The sequence below is a fragment of the Garra rufa genome, chromosome 1, assembly GCF_049309525.1.
Source record: "Garra rufa chromosome 1, GarRuf1.0, whole genome shotgun sequence".
NCBI lineage: Eukaryota > Metazoa > Chordata > Actinopteri > Cypriniformes > Cyprinidae > Garra > Garra rufa.
Window position 1 is genome coordinate 28,781,078 of NC_133361.1, and position 21,503 is coordinate 28,802,580.

The following is a 21,503-nucleotide window of genomic DNA, read 5'->3' on the forward strand; positions in this document are numbered from 1 at the left end:
TCTGTTATTTGACTAATTACCGCCTTTGCTCTCTCTGACCTTTTTCACTGCTCTTCACCTCTCTGCAGCTGCTGGTTGATATGGCAACCCAGTTTTGGAGCTTTCTACATTCCAGCTGGACTGATCATTCTTGTGACCTGGATCTACTTCCTGTGCACTGCTTTCTGCCTGAGGCGCCGAAACTTCCAGGAGTCCAAAGATCCTCCTTGCTCCGCCTCCGACCCCTCAACCTTGCCTGAGAGCCAACCGGCAAGCGGAAGCACCAGCCTGCTCTCGGCGGACTCTGTGGTGGGCCCGGTGCATGCTGGGACGACAGTAGAGGACCAGTACTCATTGAAGGTCCAGTGTTTGGCACTGGTGGCGACTCAGTTTGTGTTTGTGGGGCTGTGGTGCTGCGGTGCTATGGCCGTTTGGCACGTGGATAGAGAGCGGAAGCTCTTCAGCTGTCTGTATGGAGGAACGGCTACTGGATTAGGGATCTTCTTGGTGCTCCATCACTGTTTCAAGCGTTTGGATGTCCAAGCAGCGTGGCTAAGTTGTTGCCCAGGGTACCGTCGCTCCCAGCCCATGCCAGCTTACTCCCATCCCTGCACTGTCACCGTAGGTGTCCAGAGTGCCTCAGAACGAGGCTCCCAACTTTTTGTAGGATGTCATCCGCCGACGGACACCAACAATTATTCTTCTTCTGCCAGGTCGTCTTCTACTCAAAGTGGAACGACAAGTATCGCCGCAGGGCCTTGCAAACTCACCAACCTGCTTCAAGTGACTCAAGACAACGTGAATAACACTGCCCGAGCACCATCGGGAACTAATACCAACACAAGCACAAGCACGGAGAACAACAAACCGGCCAACAATCTGCTGCCTAGCCTACTGCCCGTCCAGCAGCCTCAAAGGAGGAAGGCTTGTAGTAGAACCAGGGGTGGCAATACCCAGTACCATCACCGAGGGGATGGCAGAGGGCACTACCGCCTCAAAGCTCTCAGAGCAGGTGGAGGAGGTAGCATGGGTGCTTTGGGACCTTCTGGGACAGAGCAATCCAACATCCACCATCTACACAAACACGCTTCCAGCGAGAATGGAAGTCTACGGAATAGCCATTCAGAGGGTCAGAATGGCACTCTGACCAATGGGCGGCACAGAGGAGAGGGACTAGCGACAAGCCCTTCAGAAGGTAGCGATGGAGGTAGCAGCGGAAGTAGGAAACCTTTTCCCCTGCTGCCTTTAGTGGCAAGTAGGTCTGCCATGCAGCAGAACGCTCAACGCCGCAGCGCTAGCAAAGACAATCTTAAACTGGCTGCCGCGACTGAGAAGGAGTCGAAGCGGAGCTCGTTCCCTCTTAACGTGACATCAAATGTCACTGCGACGGCCTCGCTGACAACAGTTTCAGCACCAAATGGAACACTAAAGGGATCCGTGGTGGAACTGGACACTAGCGGAACTGACCAATCACAGGGTTCGGTTGGTATGAAGAGCAGGGTATGGAAGAGTGAGACGACTGTATAATAATGAGCTGCAGGTGGAGTTGAAAGACTTTGAAGGTTTCTTGAAGATGTGGTGTGTATGCTAGGAGCTAAAATATGGATTTAGTTTTTTTTCAACCCTGCTGAAAAACTAGTTTAAACCAGTCTAAGATGGTTTGTGGGCTTAGTTGGTCTGTGAGCTGGATTTAAAGGAGTTTTGGACACTTTTTAGCCAAGTTGAAACTAGGTAGCTAAACCAGATAAAACCAGGAAACCAGTCAAGCAGTGTTGTAGGACTCAAGACTGGATGACCGCCTTCATATTTTTATGGTCTTTCCAAGCATTTGGTCTTAGGACCCCTATTCCAGTCTTGAATAATACAACACTCTGGATACGTTTTGTAGTTTATGCAGATTCGCACATATTTGCTCTCTCTCTGGACTGGAGAACAAGGTTCGCGTGATACTATCATAAAACCTTCTTTAAAAACCCTTTTCAGGCCACTGTCTTAACTTGGACCAAAGCCCAAAGTATATTCAATTTTTGTACGCTATCTTATGCAAACATTTGAATGCATAGCCTTTCAAAGTGTACTCCATTTGATTTTGTGCGCGAAAGTGGGCAGTCGACACATGCGTTCTAGAAAGCCTTATCCATGTCTAGTGCCTGCTCTATTTTTCCCTATAGGTTATGACCGATAACATATACTTTTAAACTCTTTTAAACCAAAGCTGGGTTATCTTATACCCTCTGAGCATCTTTTGTTGTTACAGTCTCCACTATTTTGTTGTTTTCTTTCGTTTTCTACTGTGAAACAATATCCCGGGACATTGTTGCCACCCTTTGGTACCTGCACATTCAAAGTACAAAAATCGGGTGGTGTGCGTACAGTACAGTACAGTGCATACTATTCTGATTACGAAATTCACATTACGCACACTGTACGCTGACCCTCACGTACATTAAAAAGTAAAGTATACTACTTGAGGCAGTAGTATAAAACTTGAGAAAGACTTTTCATCCACTTTCAAACACCAGGACACTGCCGCTTAAGTATACTTCACTTTTTACACATACGCGAAGGTTAGTGTACAGTGCACATGGCGCAAATTTCATCATCAGAATAGTACGTGCACTACCCGATTTTTGTAACCCTGCGTACTTTGCACACGCAGGTCGCACATGTTTTGCAGTAATCAGTTGTTCCACAAGGTAGCAAGAGATGGAACAACAACAACAGGCGCTCACATTGACAAGCGCTTGTGAGCGAGAGGGTATGAAACAGCCCAACCTTGGTTTAAAGTTTAAATTATTAGCTATCAGCCATAACCTAAAGGGGGAAAATAGAGCAGACACTGGACATGGATGAAGCTTGGTGTTTTCACAATGCGTCGTCAATCGCCATTTTGTCAGCACTGGATGTAAACAATGCCATTGAACCGAATGCAACTTGCATATTTTGCTAATTATTGCTGCAGAAAATGGTCAATTATTGTCATGTTTTAGGCTGTACTATTAAGTCGGACCAGAAAAATCATTTAGAGTACGTTTGTGGTTGGCCAAACTGAATCAGGATTTCCAGGGCAAAAATCTTGACAACATTCATGTTTGTTCTTATCATTTACGGTCAGATAGGTGAAATATTAGGCTAAAATCTTCATTAATACTGCTTGTACGTATCTTTACCACCTATTAACTTTAGTTTGCCAAAATATTGCGCCCACGTATTCAGTAGTACATTAACCGTGCAATTCATGCTGTTGTTTACATCTGAGTATTGCCAATATGGCCATGTATCCGGGTAACTGACCAAATTGTGACATAAATGCAAACCCTCTATACTTTGAAACGCTATACTTTCGACTGTACACATATGGTAATGTATGCTAGTATACTTTGTGCTTTAGACTGGTTTAAGCTTAAATTTTCAGCAGGGAAGAGAAACATTTGGCTCCTTTTATGACAAACCACCTATATTTGTACGTTTCTAAAGTGTTCTGTGGTCTTTGAACCGTCCAACATGCTAAGAGCTAATGCGAAGCGTGCAAATGAGGAGAAGTTCTGAGGCTGTTTTATATGAAGAAAAAGAAGCAGTGTGTATGCAAAACCTGACTCCTCTAAAAAGACATTGGTGGAGGAGTTGGTTTGACAAAATATGCAGAATCCTTTCGAATGCTTTTGTTTGCCTGTAATACCACTTAACCTAACAAACTGTTTGAACGTAATGAACCTTTCAAATATTGAATATGCCAAGGGATCTGAACCTAAAGTTCAGCTGTGATCTTTATGTTTCTAACTATGCATATCGATCAGGATGGAGGACCGTCTGCTTGTTACCTAAGTTCTTCTCGTTTCTTGTCTTTGTCTCTTGTGTGTTCATATGTTTTTATTCACGCTATTTCATTTACATGTTTGTAAGAATGTACATTGTGTTATATATGTATTGTTTGACCATTACAGTGTTACTTCAACTCTCTGGCACTAATAAGCAGCTTTAGACATCAGTCCCACACAAATATAGAAAACAAAGACTTGCCGTTGATCCATCCACATCCAACATTAATTAGTGCGGGGAACGTCGTTCTTCTTAGAAGTCAAGTGGAATAGGAACCATTTGGAAAACGTTGCTTAACAGTGCCCTCTATTGGGCCATTTCTGCCATTGATCAAATGCACTGATAATGAATGCTGTTGATGGACAAATGATTTTAACAAAGTGACAGCTGCTTCAGATGTCACTCCAAGGGATTTGATAATGAAGGGGAGGTGTTTGTCCATACATGTTCTGTTGTAGCACCATGTGTAACATGGGCTTTTTTAGCACTTGGTTCAGGTTATGAAGAGAGCATTTGGCATATTCTTATAAATAATGGCATATTTATATTATACATATCAGTATTAATATTGATGTAATTGTAATTGTCATTATGCAATTTTATGATATCAGTGTTTTACAGAGGATTGGCCTAAAAGCCAAAGTTTTAGTGTAAAAGCGCACTAGCAATCAAAGCCAGACCTCCCACGCTTTTTTCCTCCAGATTATTACTATACATAGGCTAGAGCAGGTTTTGTTTATTACCAAGCACCGTTCATCCCACAAATGGTTAGTAAGAAGAACTAATCTACCTGGAGTTGTTAGTACTCCTTCCTAAGCTTATGCAAAGTTCTGAAGAACTTGTGATAACAAATAATTATTTTCAATAGGTCTTTTGTTTTTCAAGAGTGTCAAAATGTCTTTTTCTCACGAAGGCAAACAATGGACAATCCTGACCGCCCGAACAGGGGGAATTCAGATCTTTGCACTGACTGTTTCTTTCCCAAGGCCCACAAGCTATCAGATACTGACTATAGTGCCAGAATTTTTAGATCACATCATGACGAAGTCACAAGCGTCACCTGTTTTTAGCTTTAGCTTCACTTTGATTAAAATATATATATATATTTTAAAAAAGTGTTCAGGGATATTTGTATGCCAAAGAAGCTTACTATAATAAGTATGGGCTTATTTGATATTTTGTAGCCTCCCATTTGTCTTTTACCCATTCAAGACAGAAATCTCCCTTAAAATTGTTAATTCAAAAACACCACTTGCTAAGGAACCATTTTAAAAAGCATTTAACGTCATGATCGTTTAATGCAAGAAAGCTCATAATCACCCTCATGTCATTACAGATTGCATATTGTATTTAATTTTTGTTGTATTTCAGGTGCAAAGTGTCATTTGAAACTACAAAAACAAAGAATGTAGTCAAATAATACATTGCATTTGTGGCCTGCTCAAAGTTTGCCATCCATGTGTATGTAATACTTTTTTTCTTCAAAAAAAGATTTTAAATGGCTTGTTTGTGCATAATGGTTTCATGTGACGTTGTGATATTTGCATGAACAATTGTCTTTGCCTCTGGGTAGGCCTAGCTTCTGAGGGTCAGTATAAATTCAGTGTTATCCTAAATAATGTTTTGATTGTCATCTCAGTTTAAAAGGGAGATTTCAATAACAACATGAATATTTATATTTTTGTCACTCACTTCAGTATGAAAATGATAGCAGCATTTTTGTATCGATTTCAGTAATATATTTCCTATAGATGTGCCTTATCAATGACCTGATGCAAAATAAAGGTTTGGAAAAATGCCATAAAATGTAAATTGCGTCACTTGTTTTTTTATGTTTCCTAGAATGTACCATATGTAACTTAATCAGAAAAATCCCAGGCCACGTTTTGCACTAGGCAATTACGTAACTTCTGTTTCTATGTAATATGTAAATCAACATCCTCCACAAGAAATAAGTCAATCAAAAGCGAGCCTTGCATTATTGACACATGCATTATCCAATCAGAGTGCGGTACTGTAGAGAATGGGTGGGACAAACACTAAAACGCTCACTGAGAACAAAGGAATGAACATCAGGCTAGTAAGCTACTGATAACACTGACCTCGGTACCGCGATGGAGGCGGTTTATAACCAAAACAGACGAATGCAGTGATTTACAGATAGCAAGAGACTGAGTCAATCTGAAAGATGACTAGTCGGCTTTAAAACAACTTTAACGTTACTCATAACTGCCGTTTTCTATTTTTGTCTTGATGAATAGCCTTTATCTGATCTCTACAGTGATTCACTTGGGCTAATAAAGTCTGAGGAAGTGAATTGAGGAAACATTAATGAGGAAGTTCGATATTCTGAGAACATTAAAATCTCCACTAAGGTAACCTGAACTCAGATTCAGAGGTGAAGGTTTCTGTAACTACAAATGCATGAATATTTAATAAGGTAATCGCTGAGTCAGTTTCTGATTGGCTGTCTGTTGCTAAACAACATTTTAGCAACCAAGTCCTTTACTGTGCACCTAGCATCTCAGTTCGAGGTTAAATTAGCATATGAGCAAATGTTAGCCTTAACCCGGGGTTTAAAAAGACGTTATCACAGGGTTATAAATGTACTATCAAAAGATATTTAAATAGTTAAACGCAAGAATGAAGTGATACCTGCATCACCTGAGCGTTGGGTACACAGTGTACGTCATGCGTAAGGGGCGGGGCTTGTGAGAACTCCCAAACAGTTACACACACAGGAGCCAGAGCGACTCAACTGCAAACATCAAGCGGGTTTGAACGAACGAAGCGCAACTTTTCGTCCTGGTTGAACCTGGACTTTAACTGAGAGAATGTCTTTGGGTGACCAGCAGTGGTATCCCACTAGCGTTCAGGTAACGGTGCTCAAAGCGCGAAGCCTGCGGATCAAGGGCAAAAATGGCACGAACGACGCCTATGCCATCATGCAGGTGGGCAAGGACAAGTTTTCCACCTCGGTAGCGGAGAAATGCGTCTCGCCCGAATGGAAGGAAGAAGCGACGTTCGACCTGCCGCTGATCCATCAGGGGGACGCGGAGCGGTGCACGCTGTACATCATCGCCATGCACCGAGCCCTGGTGGGGCTGGATAAGTTTTTGGGACAGGCTGTCATCAACTTACTGGACCTCCACGCCAACAGATCACGCAAAAAGACCGAGTGAGTGTCATTTTTTTTGTATGGGTGTTCGAGTTGTGTCATAAAAATATTCCATTATGACTGGAAGATTTTAAAAGTTTCAAGTGATAAGCTACCAAACAGTTAATCATAGTTTGTTTTGGTGTCTTTTGCATGGACAGGTTTCAGTACTCCGCCCTTGTAAAACAATGTTAGGCAAGCAAAAGTACATTTCTCCTCCTAGGTGTTGCTATGAACATTATATAATAAGAATTATTCACTTCATAAAACGACTGATCACTGATAGTGTTTAGTAAAAACTGAGGGGGAAAAGTAGAAAGGAGTTGTTTTTAATTAAGCTGTTCCACAAGTTATAGTTGGGTGAAGTGTAATTATTTCAGTTAATTCATTAATTAGTTAGTTATTAATTAATTAATTTATTAGTTTGTTTACTTTTTACAAAAAATGTTTTTTGTCCCACTCAATTTGAGTCAGTTTGATTAGGGTCAAAAAGAATTTGCCAAATATGTATTAGAAATATTTACAAATAATACAATTCAATAAAGGAATGAATGAATTAACAGTACATGATGGTTTTATTAGTTTTTTTTATATAAAAAATATTAATATTATTGTTTTTCCTGACCTTTTAAGGATTTTTTTCTAAAACAAGTTTGCAATATCAGTGACATAGTTACTGAAATGAAATAAATGACTATTTTGCCAAGATTTATTGTGATAAATAAATAAATGGCAGAGAAAGTCATGAAATGTTTTGTCTCATTTTTAAAGAATCAGTAGCATGAAAAAAAATACTACCAGTGAAAAGTTTTTAAATGTTTTTAAAGAAGTCTCTTCTGCTCACCTAGCCTGCATTTATTTGATCCAAAGTACAGCAAAAAAAGTAACATCTTGAAATATTTTTATTATTTAAAATAACTGCTTTCCATTTAAATATATATTAAAATTATTCCTGTGATTTCAAAGCTGATTTTTTAGCATCATTACTCCAGTCACATGCTCCTTTAGAAATCATTCTAATATTCTGATTTGCTGCTCAATTTTTTTTTAATTGTTGTTATGTTGAAAACAGCAGAGTAGAATTGCTTAAAAAAAAAAGTATAAATTTCTATAAAAACAAAAAATTAAAAATTATACTGACTCCGTGCCTTTGAATGGTATAGTGTATAATGTTACAAAAGCTTTTTATTTCAGATAAATGCTGATCTTTGAATCTTTCTATTCATCAAAGAATCCTGAAAAAAAAAAAAAACATCAACTGTTTTAAATATTGATAATAATAATAAAAAAAAATTCTTGAACATCAAATCAGCATATTACAATGATTTCTGAAGGATCATGTGACACTGAAGACTGGCAAAATGATGCTGAAAATTGAAGTTTGATCACCAAAAGAAAAATTTTAAAATATATTCACATAGAAAGCAGTCATTTTAAATAGTAAAACTATTTCACAATATTACTGCTTTTGCTGTATTTTGTATCAAATAAATGCAGACTTGGTGAGCAGAAGAGACTTTTTTAAAAACATTAAAAATCGTCCTGTTCAAAAACGTTTGACTGGTAGTGTGTATATAAATATTTCATGGACTCTGATTTTCTTTTCTCTCATTTTCTTTTGACACATTTTCCATTTGATTTGTTGTTGTCTGCGATTGAATATACTTCTAGACTATTTATGTTGAAACAGCAGTCATGGATGTATTATCAATGTGTCTGCCCATAATCGACTCCTTCGTCCATCAATACAGCTACAGCCGCTGTATATATTCTTTATGGTGCAGTAATGCAATTCCGTTATTCCCAGTGCTCTCCTTTCATATTTATATTGTGTTGTATGGTGTTCTTTGATTTTCTGCCAAGAACAAACTACACAGGTCTACTAGACTGATTTGGAGACATCTGTCAAGCCTGATCAGAGCAGTCATGAGGACTTTAATGGTTTACTTCAGTATAGTAAAACATATTAAAGTCTCATATGTTTTTAGGTTTTGAGCTGCCACCAGGATGTTGTTGTGAGGTTGATAAATATGTCCTAGATCCCATTTATATACATTTTATGCATTCCTGGGAAAAAATATTTTAAGCTTTTTTTTTATTATTATTATTATTTTTTTTGATTAGTTCACTTTCAGAACAAACGATCCCAGCCAAAGAAGAAGGGCCTTATCTAGCAAAACAATCTATGCATGCGCAGATAAGATAAGACCCTTCTTTCTTGGCTGGGATCGTTTAGAGCCATTTGAAGCTGTGTTTAAACAGCATTTTCAATGTTCAAACTCGGGGGCACCATAGACATTCACTATATGGAGAGAAATCCTGAAATGTTTTCCTTAAAAAGCTTAATTTCTTTACGACTGAAGAAAGAAAGACATGAACATCTTGGATGACAAGGGGGTGAGCACATTATCTGTAAATTTTTGTTCTAGAAGAGAACTAACCCTTTAACATAAACATTAATGTGTATGTTTGTTTATTAATGTATTACATAATAATACATAATAGTCATGTTTTTCTAAACCATGAATTACTAGTACTTTTCCATGGGAAATGTATAAATAGGCACAATTTGGTAGAAAGCAGAACAACAAATTTGGACCCTTTTTAATGCTTAAAGTTTTAGTTTAGGTGTTGCTTGAGCTTCATTTTTCTTTAGCTCTTTAGAAATGCGGGCTGCTCGTATTCAAAAACAGAAGGTGTGTGAGTTTCACTGTATTTGCATAATAGCCCAGCTTGCTGATTTGTCCAGTCGACTTCCTGTTCTGGCTTTTGAGAAAGAGAAAGGGAAGTGTACAAGCTGTATTTTTACCTTGGGTTTGGTTGTAGGGGCATTTTGTGGTTTGGAAGCTCTGGCTTTCGGTGTTCAGGGTCCTGCTGTTTGTCCTTGATGTGTGGCATTGGTGCTCCAGATTGTCAGGCGCGTTTGATTCATTGCTCCATCAGTGTCTGCTGATTCGGACTTTTTATTTTTCCACTCATTCTCAGTCTGTTTGAACTAGTGGATCACGCACATGACTTGACCATGACCATGTTTGGTTTGCTTGTTTTGCATTTGTAAAGCCCTTTGGCAATAGAAAAAGTTCAATATAAAATAACTTGTTGTTTCATTATTTGTTGTTGTTTTTAGTACTATATCTTGAATTACAAGACCCATCATGGTCATGCAATCTTAAAATGGCAGTATTCATGAAAGTGGGTTTAAAGGAGTAGTTCACTTTCAGAACAAAAATTGACAGATAATGTACTCACCCCCTTGTCATCCAAGATGTTCATGTCTTTCTTTCTTCAGTCGTAAGGAAATTATATGTTTTGAGGAAAACATTTCAGGATTTCTCTCCATATAATGGACTTCTATGGTGCCCCCGAGTTTGAACTTCCAAAATGCAGCTTCAAAGGGCTCTAAACGGTCAGTGCCAAGGAAAGAAGCAAAACATGCTTATCTAGCAAAACAATCAGTTATTTTCAAAAACAAAAAAATTATACAATATTTATAAAATGTATACAACAATTTATATCCTTTTTAACCTCAAATGCTCGTCTTGTCTAGCTCTGTGTGTACTATGTGTAGAGATTAAAAAGTATATAAATTATAAATGTTTTTAGAAAATAACTGGTCGCTTCGCTAGATAAGACCCTTCTTCCTCGGCTGGGATCATTTAGAGTCCTCCATTTAAACTGCATTTTGGAAGTTCAAACTCAGGGGCACCATAGAAGTCCATTATATGGAGAGAAATCCTGAAATGTTTTCCTCAAAAAACATAATTTCTTTACGACTGAAGAAAGGAAGACATGAACATCTTGGATGACAAGGAGGTGAGTACATTATCTGTAAATTTTATTTCTGAAAGTGAACTACTATAACTTTAAAGTGCAGTTTTAACAGAAAAGCTTTTTTACTCTCAGACTGTGACGTGATTTTTTTTTTTTTTAGACAGGATGATTAATTATCATAATTAGGTTGAGATAAGAATATGTGTCCCTTGAGCACTTTTAAGTCATTATAGTTTTACTTATAACAATTCCAGAATGATTATTAATATCAGAAGTAACAGGTTATAACTTCATCAGCTGATCCTTTAATTTTTCATAGGTCAGTCCATGATTTATTCCCTCTGACAAATCGTAGTTTATCATTCCAAGCAAGTAAATGGGACTTATAGCACAATCTCACACAACCAGTCTAACTGCATTACAAATAAAGACGTTTTTACATTCCTCTCCACCCATCCCACCCCAGTGTAACAACTTTTACTAGTCATTAACTGACAGACATGAGTGACACCCAGGGTTTGGCTAATGGTGTGTAACTATGTACCCTACTGTTTTTTTTCCACCACCTATAAGAATAATATGTGCGTAAGTGTGTCTTTGTGTGTTTGTGTGTGAGAACACTGTGTTCTTTTCCTTTGGTAGATCTGGTTTATGCAGTTTAGTAATTGAAATACCAAGTCCAACCTATTGACACTAGAGATACACAGTTAATCAAGTAGCATCATAGTCGTAAGTAGCATGGGTATATTTGTAGCAATAGCTAACAGTACATTGTATGGGTCAAAGATTTTTCTTTTATGCCAAAAAACATTAGGATATTAAGTAAAGATCATGTTCCATGAAGATATTTTGTACATTTCCTACTGTAAATATATAAAACCTTAATTTTTGATTAGTAATATGCATTGCTAAGAATTTCATTTGGACAACTGCAAAGGCGATTGTCTCAATATTTAGATTTTTTTTTTTTTTTTTTGCACCCTCAGATTTCAGATTTTCAAATAGTTGTATCTCGGCTATGCTAACAAACCATACATCAATGAAAAGCTTATTTATTAAGATGATCTCAGTTTCAAAAAAGGGACCCTTATGACTGGTTTTGTGGTCCTTGGTCACGTATTATATTATTTTTTTTAGGAAAGTCTTTCAGTGTTTGTTCTTGTTTGTTCTTCTAGTGGAAATGAGGCCTGCTCTTTATTCAAATACGGAGGGCAGAAGAGTTTCCTATTATTTGCCTTTTAGTTTGACTTCCTATTATGGTACAGAACAGAGAGAGCAAGAGACGTAAGACCTGTCTATTTGCCTTGGGTTTGCCCCAGTTCACATGGTTGTCATTTAAAACAGGTGTGTACCTGAGACTCATGTAATTGAGAAGTATGTTAATAGTTTGTTAATGATGTGACTGTGAGCCGGCATTGGTGCTCTCAAAGAAAGTAAAACTGGATTGCAAAGCTTCTTATGACGTGATAGGATGTGAATGTGAACACTTAATATGTGATTATTTTAAGCAGGTGTGTTTTGATGCAGGTCTTTGCTTAATTATATCGCTGAATGACTTCATTTATTGTGTCTTCCACAGATCTGATCAGACTATCAGTAATCTGTTAGTGCTTGTTTGTTCTGAAGGTTTTGTTCTTTCTTTTCCGGTTGTTTTTCTGTGTGATCCAAATTAAAAATCTCTATGAGTACAAAGAATTAAACATATTGTAACTATTTACCGTTTTATTTTCATAAAGGCCTACACTACCAGTCAAAAGGTTTCTAATGTTTTTTTAGAGAAGTCTCTTCTGCCCACCAATCCTTCATTTATTTGATGGGAAGTACAGCAAACACAGTTCAATTTTGAAACGTTTTTAATATTTTTATTCCTATGATTTCAAAGCTGATTTTTTCAGCACCATTACTCCAGTCACATGATGCTTCATAAATCATTGTACTATTCTGATTTGCTGTTAAACAGACATTGTAAATGCATTTTAAAATATTACCACTTTTGCTGTATTTTGGATCAAATAAATTAAGGCTTGATGAAACGAGACTTCTTTAAAAAAACTTAAAAAATCTCACAGTTCAAAAACTTTTGACTGGTAGTGTATATCTTCTATGCCAGTAGTTATGTGGATGCGATTTATAAAAAAAAAAAAAAAAAAAATTATAATTATGTTTCACGAGGAAAGATGTTTGTGTTTTGCAGTAGATACTTGAAGCAATAGGTCAGCCAAAACCAAAAATGTACTAAAAACAATTTCAACCTCCGGCCATCCAAGATGAAGATGAGTTTTTTTTTCATCGGAACAGATTTGAAGAAACTTTCTCACCAATGGATCCTCTTTAGTGAATAGGTGCCGTCAAAATGAGAGTCCAAACAGCTGATAAAAACATCACAGTAATCCACATGCAATCCACACGACTCCAGTCTTTCACAACTTGTTTAACTTTAAACCATCACTTCTGGTCAAAATAGTTCATAATTCATAATTTTGCTTCCTCCAGTCAAAAAGTCCATCCCAGGTATCCCTCTTTCATCAAAATCCACTAACATTCACTGTTTAATACTGTTTTGGACTGTAAATATTGCTTGATCTGTGCCGATTTCTCTCCTGATGCAGACAAGACGGCTTGTTTACGTGGGAAAGAAATATTATGGATAGATGATTTGAATTTTAGCAGGAACATTTTGAAGTTAAAAACATCTTAATGATGAATCTATTATAAACACACAACTTCTTACTTCACAAGATATTAATGGATGAACTGGAGTGGTGTGGATCACTTCTGGATTATTGTAACATTTTTATGAGCTGTTTGGAGTTTGGACTCTTATTTTGATGGCACCCATTCACTGCAGAAGGGATGCACCAAATGTTCGGCAACCGAAATTATTTGTCTGAAAATAGCAATAATATAAGCGAAAAAGGCTGATTAAATTATACTGAACAATGACGTGACGAGATTAAACAGAAGTGCACACTAATGCAGTGTGGAAGCATTTAAAAGTGTCAGAGAAAGACGCAAATAAACATTGCAAGCACCAACAGCACAAGACTGTTTAGTATCGCATGTCTTCCATGAGAAGAGAAAGGGCTGGTTGTTGTTGGTTACTTAGTCTCAGCCTCAGGCGTCACGCCCACGGAACGTTGGCTAAACGTCTGATGCATATGGTACACTTAACTGGAAACACTTCAGGAATGTCGAAGTCGTCATCTGATTAGTTGAATTTGATCGGATATCCGGGAGACGCGAGTGTCGCGTTTATTTTGGGTCCGCCGGGAAACAAAGCGCAGACTGATTTACTCGCGTTTTGCTAAAAGGTGCTTATGCAGACGTCGTCGTTGTTATACACATTTGCGACGTTCGCGAACAAATTACTGACTTACTGCTTGTTCTCCCTCTTCTTCGTTAACTTTCAATGCTGGTTATTTCAATGACTGACTTGTTGCACGCCAGTCTGTTGTTGTGGGGGCATTTCTACACCCCGAAACGTGACGCTGAACGAAACGAACTGTGATTGGTTGTTTGACATGTCGGTCAAACGGCCTTATGGGCGGGCCTTGGCCAATTAAAGCTGCCATGAATTCCAGACCTTCAGCCGTCAGTCTGAAGGTCTGGCTACGCGAGACTATTGGTTACTGTATGATGACTGAAATCGTGAAATGGTCTTAAACCATTAGTAAATAAACTACAGAACTTTATGTTGTCTAATACACATACAAGTTGTATTTATTCTGACAGCGCTCCACGAGCTCCTTAGCCAAGGTTCAAAGTGCGAGGAAAACCTGCGTGATGAGAATCATTCAGAAATCTGCTGCTGTCAGCAAAAAGTAGTACTGAGGCCTTCTTGCGGGTTTCTGCCAAAATAAAAGTCAACATTCATAAATGTTAGTAATGTGGTTTTACTGTAATTCTGTAAAATAAAAAAGTAACATAAATACATAAAATGATGATAACAGTCATTACTACAGCTCTATTAATACATGTATTATATCATTCTCCTTTGCTCAGCAAGGCTACATTTATTTGTACATCAAAAACACATGCCTGATTCAAGAAGGGGCTCTTAAAAATGGCCAAAGAATATTATTTTACTAACTTATTAATTTTAAGTTAAATTTTGCTTTGTTGGTGGGCTATAATGTCTACTAGAATGTTAAAAATGTTCAGTGTTAAATAAATATTTTTTAATTGTTGTTTTGTAATGGATTTTGATGTATTGAAAAAAGCAAATATTGGCTATCAAAAATACATGTGGGGAAAAAACACGAAAAACGTGGTTGGTTAACTGCCTTCGGCCCAGTGTGTAATTTTGTTTGGCTTCGGCTTGGACAAGAATTTTCATTTCATTGCATCCCTACAGTTCCCTACCCCTATGTGCTCCATTCACCTGGTTAGATGAGTTTAATTCCAATTTAAATCAGTTCTATAAAAAATTAATTACATTTAAGTCAGCATTACGTCTAAGCTAATTAAGGTTTATTTTTTTTTGTAATGTGTTTTGTATTAAGTGAAGATTAAATACTCTGCATGGCTATGTGTTTTTATTTATTTATATTATAGTTCAGAGGTTCCATTTGGTGAGAAAGTGATGATGCTAAATTTCTCAGAACCTGTTCTGATGAAAAAACGAGCTCATCTTCACCTTGGATTAGGGGTTGACCGTTTATTGCCGATATTAGTTTTTTGAAATGGTTATCATATCAGTCATTTTCAAAACCTATTTTCCGATTTGAAAAAGTTTAAAAAAAAACATTTTTTTTTTTAGAGCCCTCTTGATTTTTAATTTTGACATTAATTTTTATTCTGACACCAGATCGATACACAAACAAACACATGAGTAAATTTTAATTCTTAGGTGAACTATTTCTTTAATAAAGTTCCTTAGTATCAGATAATATTGATAGTGTCAGATGTTGGTACTGGCTCTTCATTATAGTGTTGTGCACTGCAAGCAGTTTGTAATGTTTTTCATAAAACATCTCTCTGTCTTTGTCATTCTTTCTCCCTCTCATATACGTTGGCACAAGGGATTGAATTTTGCCTCCTCTTTTTCTTACAGCTTGCTGGTGTCGTGTTACTGTCCTACTTCAGGGTAATGTTGATATGGCAGCTCCAACACTGAGTTGCGGGCCAGCTGATCATTGTCTTTAGTAAAAGAGTTTAATGGGGACAAAAATGATATATTAATTGAAATACTCTATTTATAATACTCATTTTTAAACAGTTCTGATCTGAAATTAATATGGCTTTTTTTTTCTTCTTTTTCTAAAGTTGTCATGTTTTAGCACCGACTCTCAGATATCAGTTACTGAACCTATATTTTGTATTAGTCCAGGTCCAGGTGGACTAAGGTGTGGTTAATTCTTAACCTCAGTGGATCAGTTTTCTAATTATTTTGCTGTGCCTTTATCTAGGCCAACTTTTCCCATGTCATATGACCTCTAAATCCTTCTGTAAAATCATTTGTTATCCCATAAATAAAAGAGCAGATGAAACTTGCTGCACCAGTTTGTTTTGCAGTCTCACAGTGGCTGGGTCCGTGGTTTAGTGTTTCTTTGTAAATACAGTTTTGTGTACCTAATACAAATAAACGGAGTTGGTCGGAACTTATGGTTCTTGTTAACCCCTATGTGCTCCATTCACCAGGTTAGATGAGTTTAATTCCAATTTAAATCAATTCTATAAAAATTAATTACATTTAAGTCAGCATTACGTCTAAGCTAATTAAGGTTTATTTTTTTATTTTAATGTGTTTTGTATTCAGTGAAGATTAAATACTCTGCATGGCTATGTGTTTTTATTTATTTATTTAAAGGAATCCCTTCTGTAAGAGCATTTAAGTTGTATTTTTTACTAGGGTTGGGAATCGAAAATCGATTCCGATTCTGGAATCGGATACTTAAGATAAAGAATCGGATACTTGTTATAATATTAAAATTTCGATTCCTCGTTTCGATTCCTGGTTGCATTTTTTCCATCTAGTGATCTGCCAGGACCTTCAGCGCGTGCAATCTGCCAGGACTTTACGTGGTAATGTAAACATCAGTCGAAAAGATGGATCACGGTAAGCGTTTAAAAGTGTGTCTACGCTTTGTAAAAACCGAAGACAAATCTACCGCTGCACGCAAACTTCATCTTAGAGATCTGCAAGGGACGGATTTTAGTCCTGCGCCCGCCCACTCCAGAAGGAATATATGTTATTTCGTCCCGCAAAAGCCCACATAAAAGTCACTTATACCCCCGCGGGAAGACAGGTATCTACTTTATCTCTTGGCTGCATGAAACAAACCCTCCCGGTAATGTTAAGGCAAAGATGACCAGAGTAATAGTAACGAACTCGCGCGTGCCTAATGTATTCATTCTTGTATATCGGAGTCGTACATTAGGCACGCATAAGTCCGCTGTTGATTCACAAACTATTCATGCTTTCGGTGCTCTGATCCATAGTATTTTTGCGTGAAATTTCAAAATATTTGCATAGTTTTCAAAATGAATGTCCTGTGAGTTTTTTATAATGAATGCTTACCCATAGAGGTGGATCTTGTAAGGGTCAGTGGTGTTTAAGCACATATGAGCACCAGCATAAACAGATTTACAATGTATTTACTGTATTTTTCATTTATATGTTTATTTTATAATAAATACAAACAGTAGATATTCAGTCACTTAAGAAAGAGTACTCTGAAGTTGTGAAGAATGTCTGAATTAAATAATTTAGGTGCTTTAAATCTGTATGTGTGTATTCATGTTAAAAAGTTAGAGCAGAGGATTTTCTTTTAAATTCAAAAGTATAGCTTTAATTTAAAGTTTGTTTGATTTTTTTTTTATAACATGCAGGAGAAAAATAAAAAGGCAAAACTAATGTTTAGGTTAATAAAAAAGGTTAAAAAATAAACACCTTTAGAGGAAATGTCAGGCATAGGGGGGCCTTGCAAAACTGACCCGAGAAGAAGGGGGACCTGATATAAAAAAGGTTGAGAACCCCTGTAATAAAATAATATGTTGCAAGCTAGCACTGAAAATAAACATGTTTAATATATTAATGTTTGACTTTTGTGTTTGTTGGTTTTTTTTTTTTTTACTAAATCGGAATCGAAACTGGGAATCGAAAAGAATCGGAATCGATAAGTGGAATCGGAATCGGAATCGAAATCGATAAAATTCAAACGATACCCACCCCTATTTTTTACTCACAATTTCAAGTTTATATCTCACAAGTGAACATAATTGCTAGAACTGCTCCGAGAGCCACTTCCTTTATACATTTTACAGTTTCTTTTGAGAAAAATCATATCACATAAACCAACCCCTTAAAATGAAAGTTTAGTTTAACTTGAAGAAACTGTGAAATATATTTCCTAATGTAATGATTTTTTTTATTTTTTTTTTAAATTAAATTATTTATTTAGAGATGCATTTAAACACCCATTAAAAGAAAATGAATGTAAAACACAGAATTTGGTAAAAGGAAAAAGAAATAATGATAAAATAAAATTGAGAGAAAAACATAATTATAAAATAATTATTTCATAGGGCCTTTAAAAATAATTTTTGTTAAACTTTTAATTTATTTACGAGCAAAATGTAAACACACAACACAGTATTTCTGAAAAATAAATAAATTTGTTTTTTAATAAAATAAATTATTTAGAGATGCATTTGATTATATAAAAAAATCCATGGAATCCAGAAAATTAATGTAAAACACAGAATGTGTAAAAAAATAAAAAAATAAATATATATATTTTTTAAATGTAAAAAAAATTAAATAGTTTTTAAAAAATAAAATCCATTATTCAGAGATGCATTTGTTTATTACAAATTAAATGGAATCCACAAAAATTATGTTAAACAGAATTTGGTTAAAAAAATATATAAATGAATTAAATTGCGAGGGGAAAAAATCTTTTATAGGGCCTTAATATAATTTTGTTAAAATTTTTATACATTTATGTACCATAAAATATAAATACACAACACAGTATTTCTGAAATAAATAAATTAGTTTCTAAATAAAATAATTTTTTTACACAGAATTTGATTTAAAATAAAATAAATAAATTAAAAGGGGAAAAAAAATATTTTATTAAACATTTAATAAATATGTTTACCAGAAAAACACAGTATCTTTAAAAAAATAGATTTTTTTTTTCATAAAATCAATTACTTACAGATGCATTTGATTATTAAAAAAAATAATAATAATAAAATTGAATCCAGAAAATTAAAGGAAAACATTATTTGGAAATAAATACAATTGAGAGAAAAATAAGTATTTCATAGGGTCTTAAAAAATATTATTTAAATAAATTGCTGTTAAATTGTGTACGTTTCATATGTTTGTGTACGACGATTTCAATTAATTAGACATGCTTTTTGATTAATAAATGTAATTTAACCATTAACACAAAAATGGAATCCAGAAAAAGTAAAACACAAAAAAGGGAATTGGGAAAAAAAAAAAGAAATAAAATGAAATTTGGGAAAAAATAAAACTGACTACCCTTTAAATGTTTGCATACAACTCAGTTTGATTATTATATCTAAAAATAAATAGCAGTTGAATTAAAGTTGTTGTTAATTTAGTTGAGAGATTTTCTTTCCTTAAGGAAAATTTAGATGTACTGTACCTGTTATATATATCCAAATGAATCGATGTTGAATCAATATTTGAATGGAATTGAATCAAGTGCTTATGAATCAATCAAAGTGAATGGTGAAATTTGTGTCGATACGCAACTCTAGTCAATGTACGTATAAGTTTGTATTGAAACAGGAATTCTAGGCTCCTAGTAACCTTGCTGATATTCATATTTTTGTCTCTCTTAAACCAAACCTGTTTTATCTTCATAATATGAATCCGGATGAAATGTTCACTAGAATCTACTTCCTAGATTTCTTTGTGAATGTGACCAGTGTTTATCTTTAAAAATACCAGCAGGCTGCTCCTGATGGTAAGAGGCGAGCACAGTCTGGTCAACTGTTCCCTTCTCAGACAGAGAGTTAATGATTGCAGCTGAAGCTAGATTAAGAGCAGCACTTGTTTGTTTTTTGGCTGTGTGAAGAGATAAAGCCTGAAGTGTTGCCGTGTGTGGGGGTTTTAGCTTAGCTCAGAGGAATGTGTAGGATGAAGTCCATTCGTCATGTTTTCTGATAGTTGTCTCGGATAACCGAGAACTTTCAGGCATGAGCGTTTGGATCGATTCCTGAGAGCTGTGAGAGAATGATGTATTGAAGATATTAATGCATGTGAAAGTGACTATAAAATGGGTTTTACTGCATGGTTGTCTAGTTGTAGTAATCTATTTATGTACTGAGTTTGTCAGGCGTCTGTTGTTCATATTCCCTTTGGTCAACACAGACTTTCAAGTAGAAGATAACGTAAAGAGGCCTGGGTTATCTTTAAAAAACGTTCTTTATCTAATCCCTTGAGCTTTGATTGCCGATAAGCATGATTTCCTCTTAGTCTTTCTCCACCCTGAAACTACAGATTTGAGTTTCCTGATGTGGTTTGAGTGTAAGGTCCACTAACGGACCGATAGTTTGTTTCCCGGTCTTGGGCTTCTCTAGTGTTTTCCATTTTGATGTGAGTCCAAGCATCCTACGTGGGAATTTTTTTAACTACAGTATTATTCTGTGAGAGAAAAAAAAATACATCTAGGACTCCCCCAATAAGAAAATACACTACCAGTCGAAAGAGATTTGTAATGTTTTTTTAAAGAAGTTTTTTCTGCTCAGCAAGACTGCATTTATTTAATCCAAAGTATGGCAAAAGCAGTAATATTGTGAAATATTTTTACTATTTAAAATAACTGCTTTCTGTTTAAATGTATATTTTTTTTAAATGTAATTGATTCCTGTGATCAAATCTAAACTTTCATCATTACTCTAGACTTCAGTGTCACATGATCCTTCAGAAATCATTGTAATATGCTGATTTGCTATTCAAGAAACATTTTATTATTATTAATATTAATATTAATATTTAAAACAGTTGAGTACTTTTTTTCAGTATTCTTTGATGATTAGAAAGTTCCAAACACCAGCATTTATCTGAAATAAAAAACTTTTCTAAAATACGCTATAGCATTCAAAAGCTTGGAGTCAGTATAATTTACTTTATTTGATTTTATTAGATTTTTGGGGGCTAATTAAAACATTTATTTAGCAGGAATGCTTTAAATTAATGATAAAGACATTTATAATATTACAAAAGATTTCTGTTTCAGAAAAATGCTGTTCTTCTGAACTTTTTATATTTATCAAAGAAACCTGAAAAAAAATCTACTCAGCCATTTTCAGCATAATTTTTTGAGCAGCAAATCAGAATATTAGAATGATTTCTGAAGGATCATGCCACTGGAGTAATGATGCTAAAATTCAGCTTTGAAATCACAGGAATAAATTATATTTTACAATATATTCAAATAGAAAACAGTTATTTTAAATAGCAAAAATATTTCAAAATTTTACTGTTTTTGCTGTACTTCGGAATAAATAAATGCAGGCTTGGTGAGCAGAAGAGACTTCCTTAAAAAAAAAACATTACAAATCTTACTGTTCAAAAACTTTTGACTGGTGTTGTATATTTATATGTTTTATACAGGTTTTGAAATTATATTTTGGGGAATTATTTTTCAATATCATTATCGGACTCTTTTGAATAAATTGGATTGGCTTTTTTATGGAAGATGTTTTAATATGCTGAGTTTAGTACATTGACTTTTGTGAAAAAAAAAACCAGCTGATCACTTTATCACTTAAATTCCTCAATGCATTAAAC

General features: G+C 35.5%; 2 protein-coding genes across 2 annotated transcripts in view; both read left to right on the plus strand.

Moving 5' to 3' along the window:
* Positions 1 to 5,610, plus strand: part of adgra2 (adhesion G protein-coupled receptor A2) — a 36,538-nt gene extending 30,928 nt beyond the window's left edge. The window contains exon 15 of the mRNA XM_073830582.1: positions 69 to 5,610. Coding sequence (XP_073686683.1) covers positions 69 to 1,506 — 1,438 coding nt within the window. The 3' untranslated portion in view covers positions 1,507 to 5,610. The remainder of the gene's footprint in view (positions 1 to 68) is intronic.
* A 349-nt stretch (positions 5,611 to 5,959) lies between these two features.
* The window catches only part of rab11fip1a (RAB11 family interacting protein 1 (class I) a), a 36,550-nt gene continuing 21,006 nt past the window's right edge, over positions 5,960 to 21,503 (plus strand). Inside the window, exon 1 of the mRNA XM_073838693.1 lies at positions 5,960 to 6,976. Coding sequence (XP_073694794.1) covers positions 6,633 to 6,976 — 344 coding nt within the window. The 5' untranslated portion in view covers positions 5,960 to 6,632. The remainder of the gene's footprint in view (positions 6,977 to 21,503) is intronic.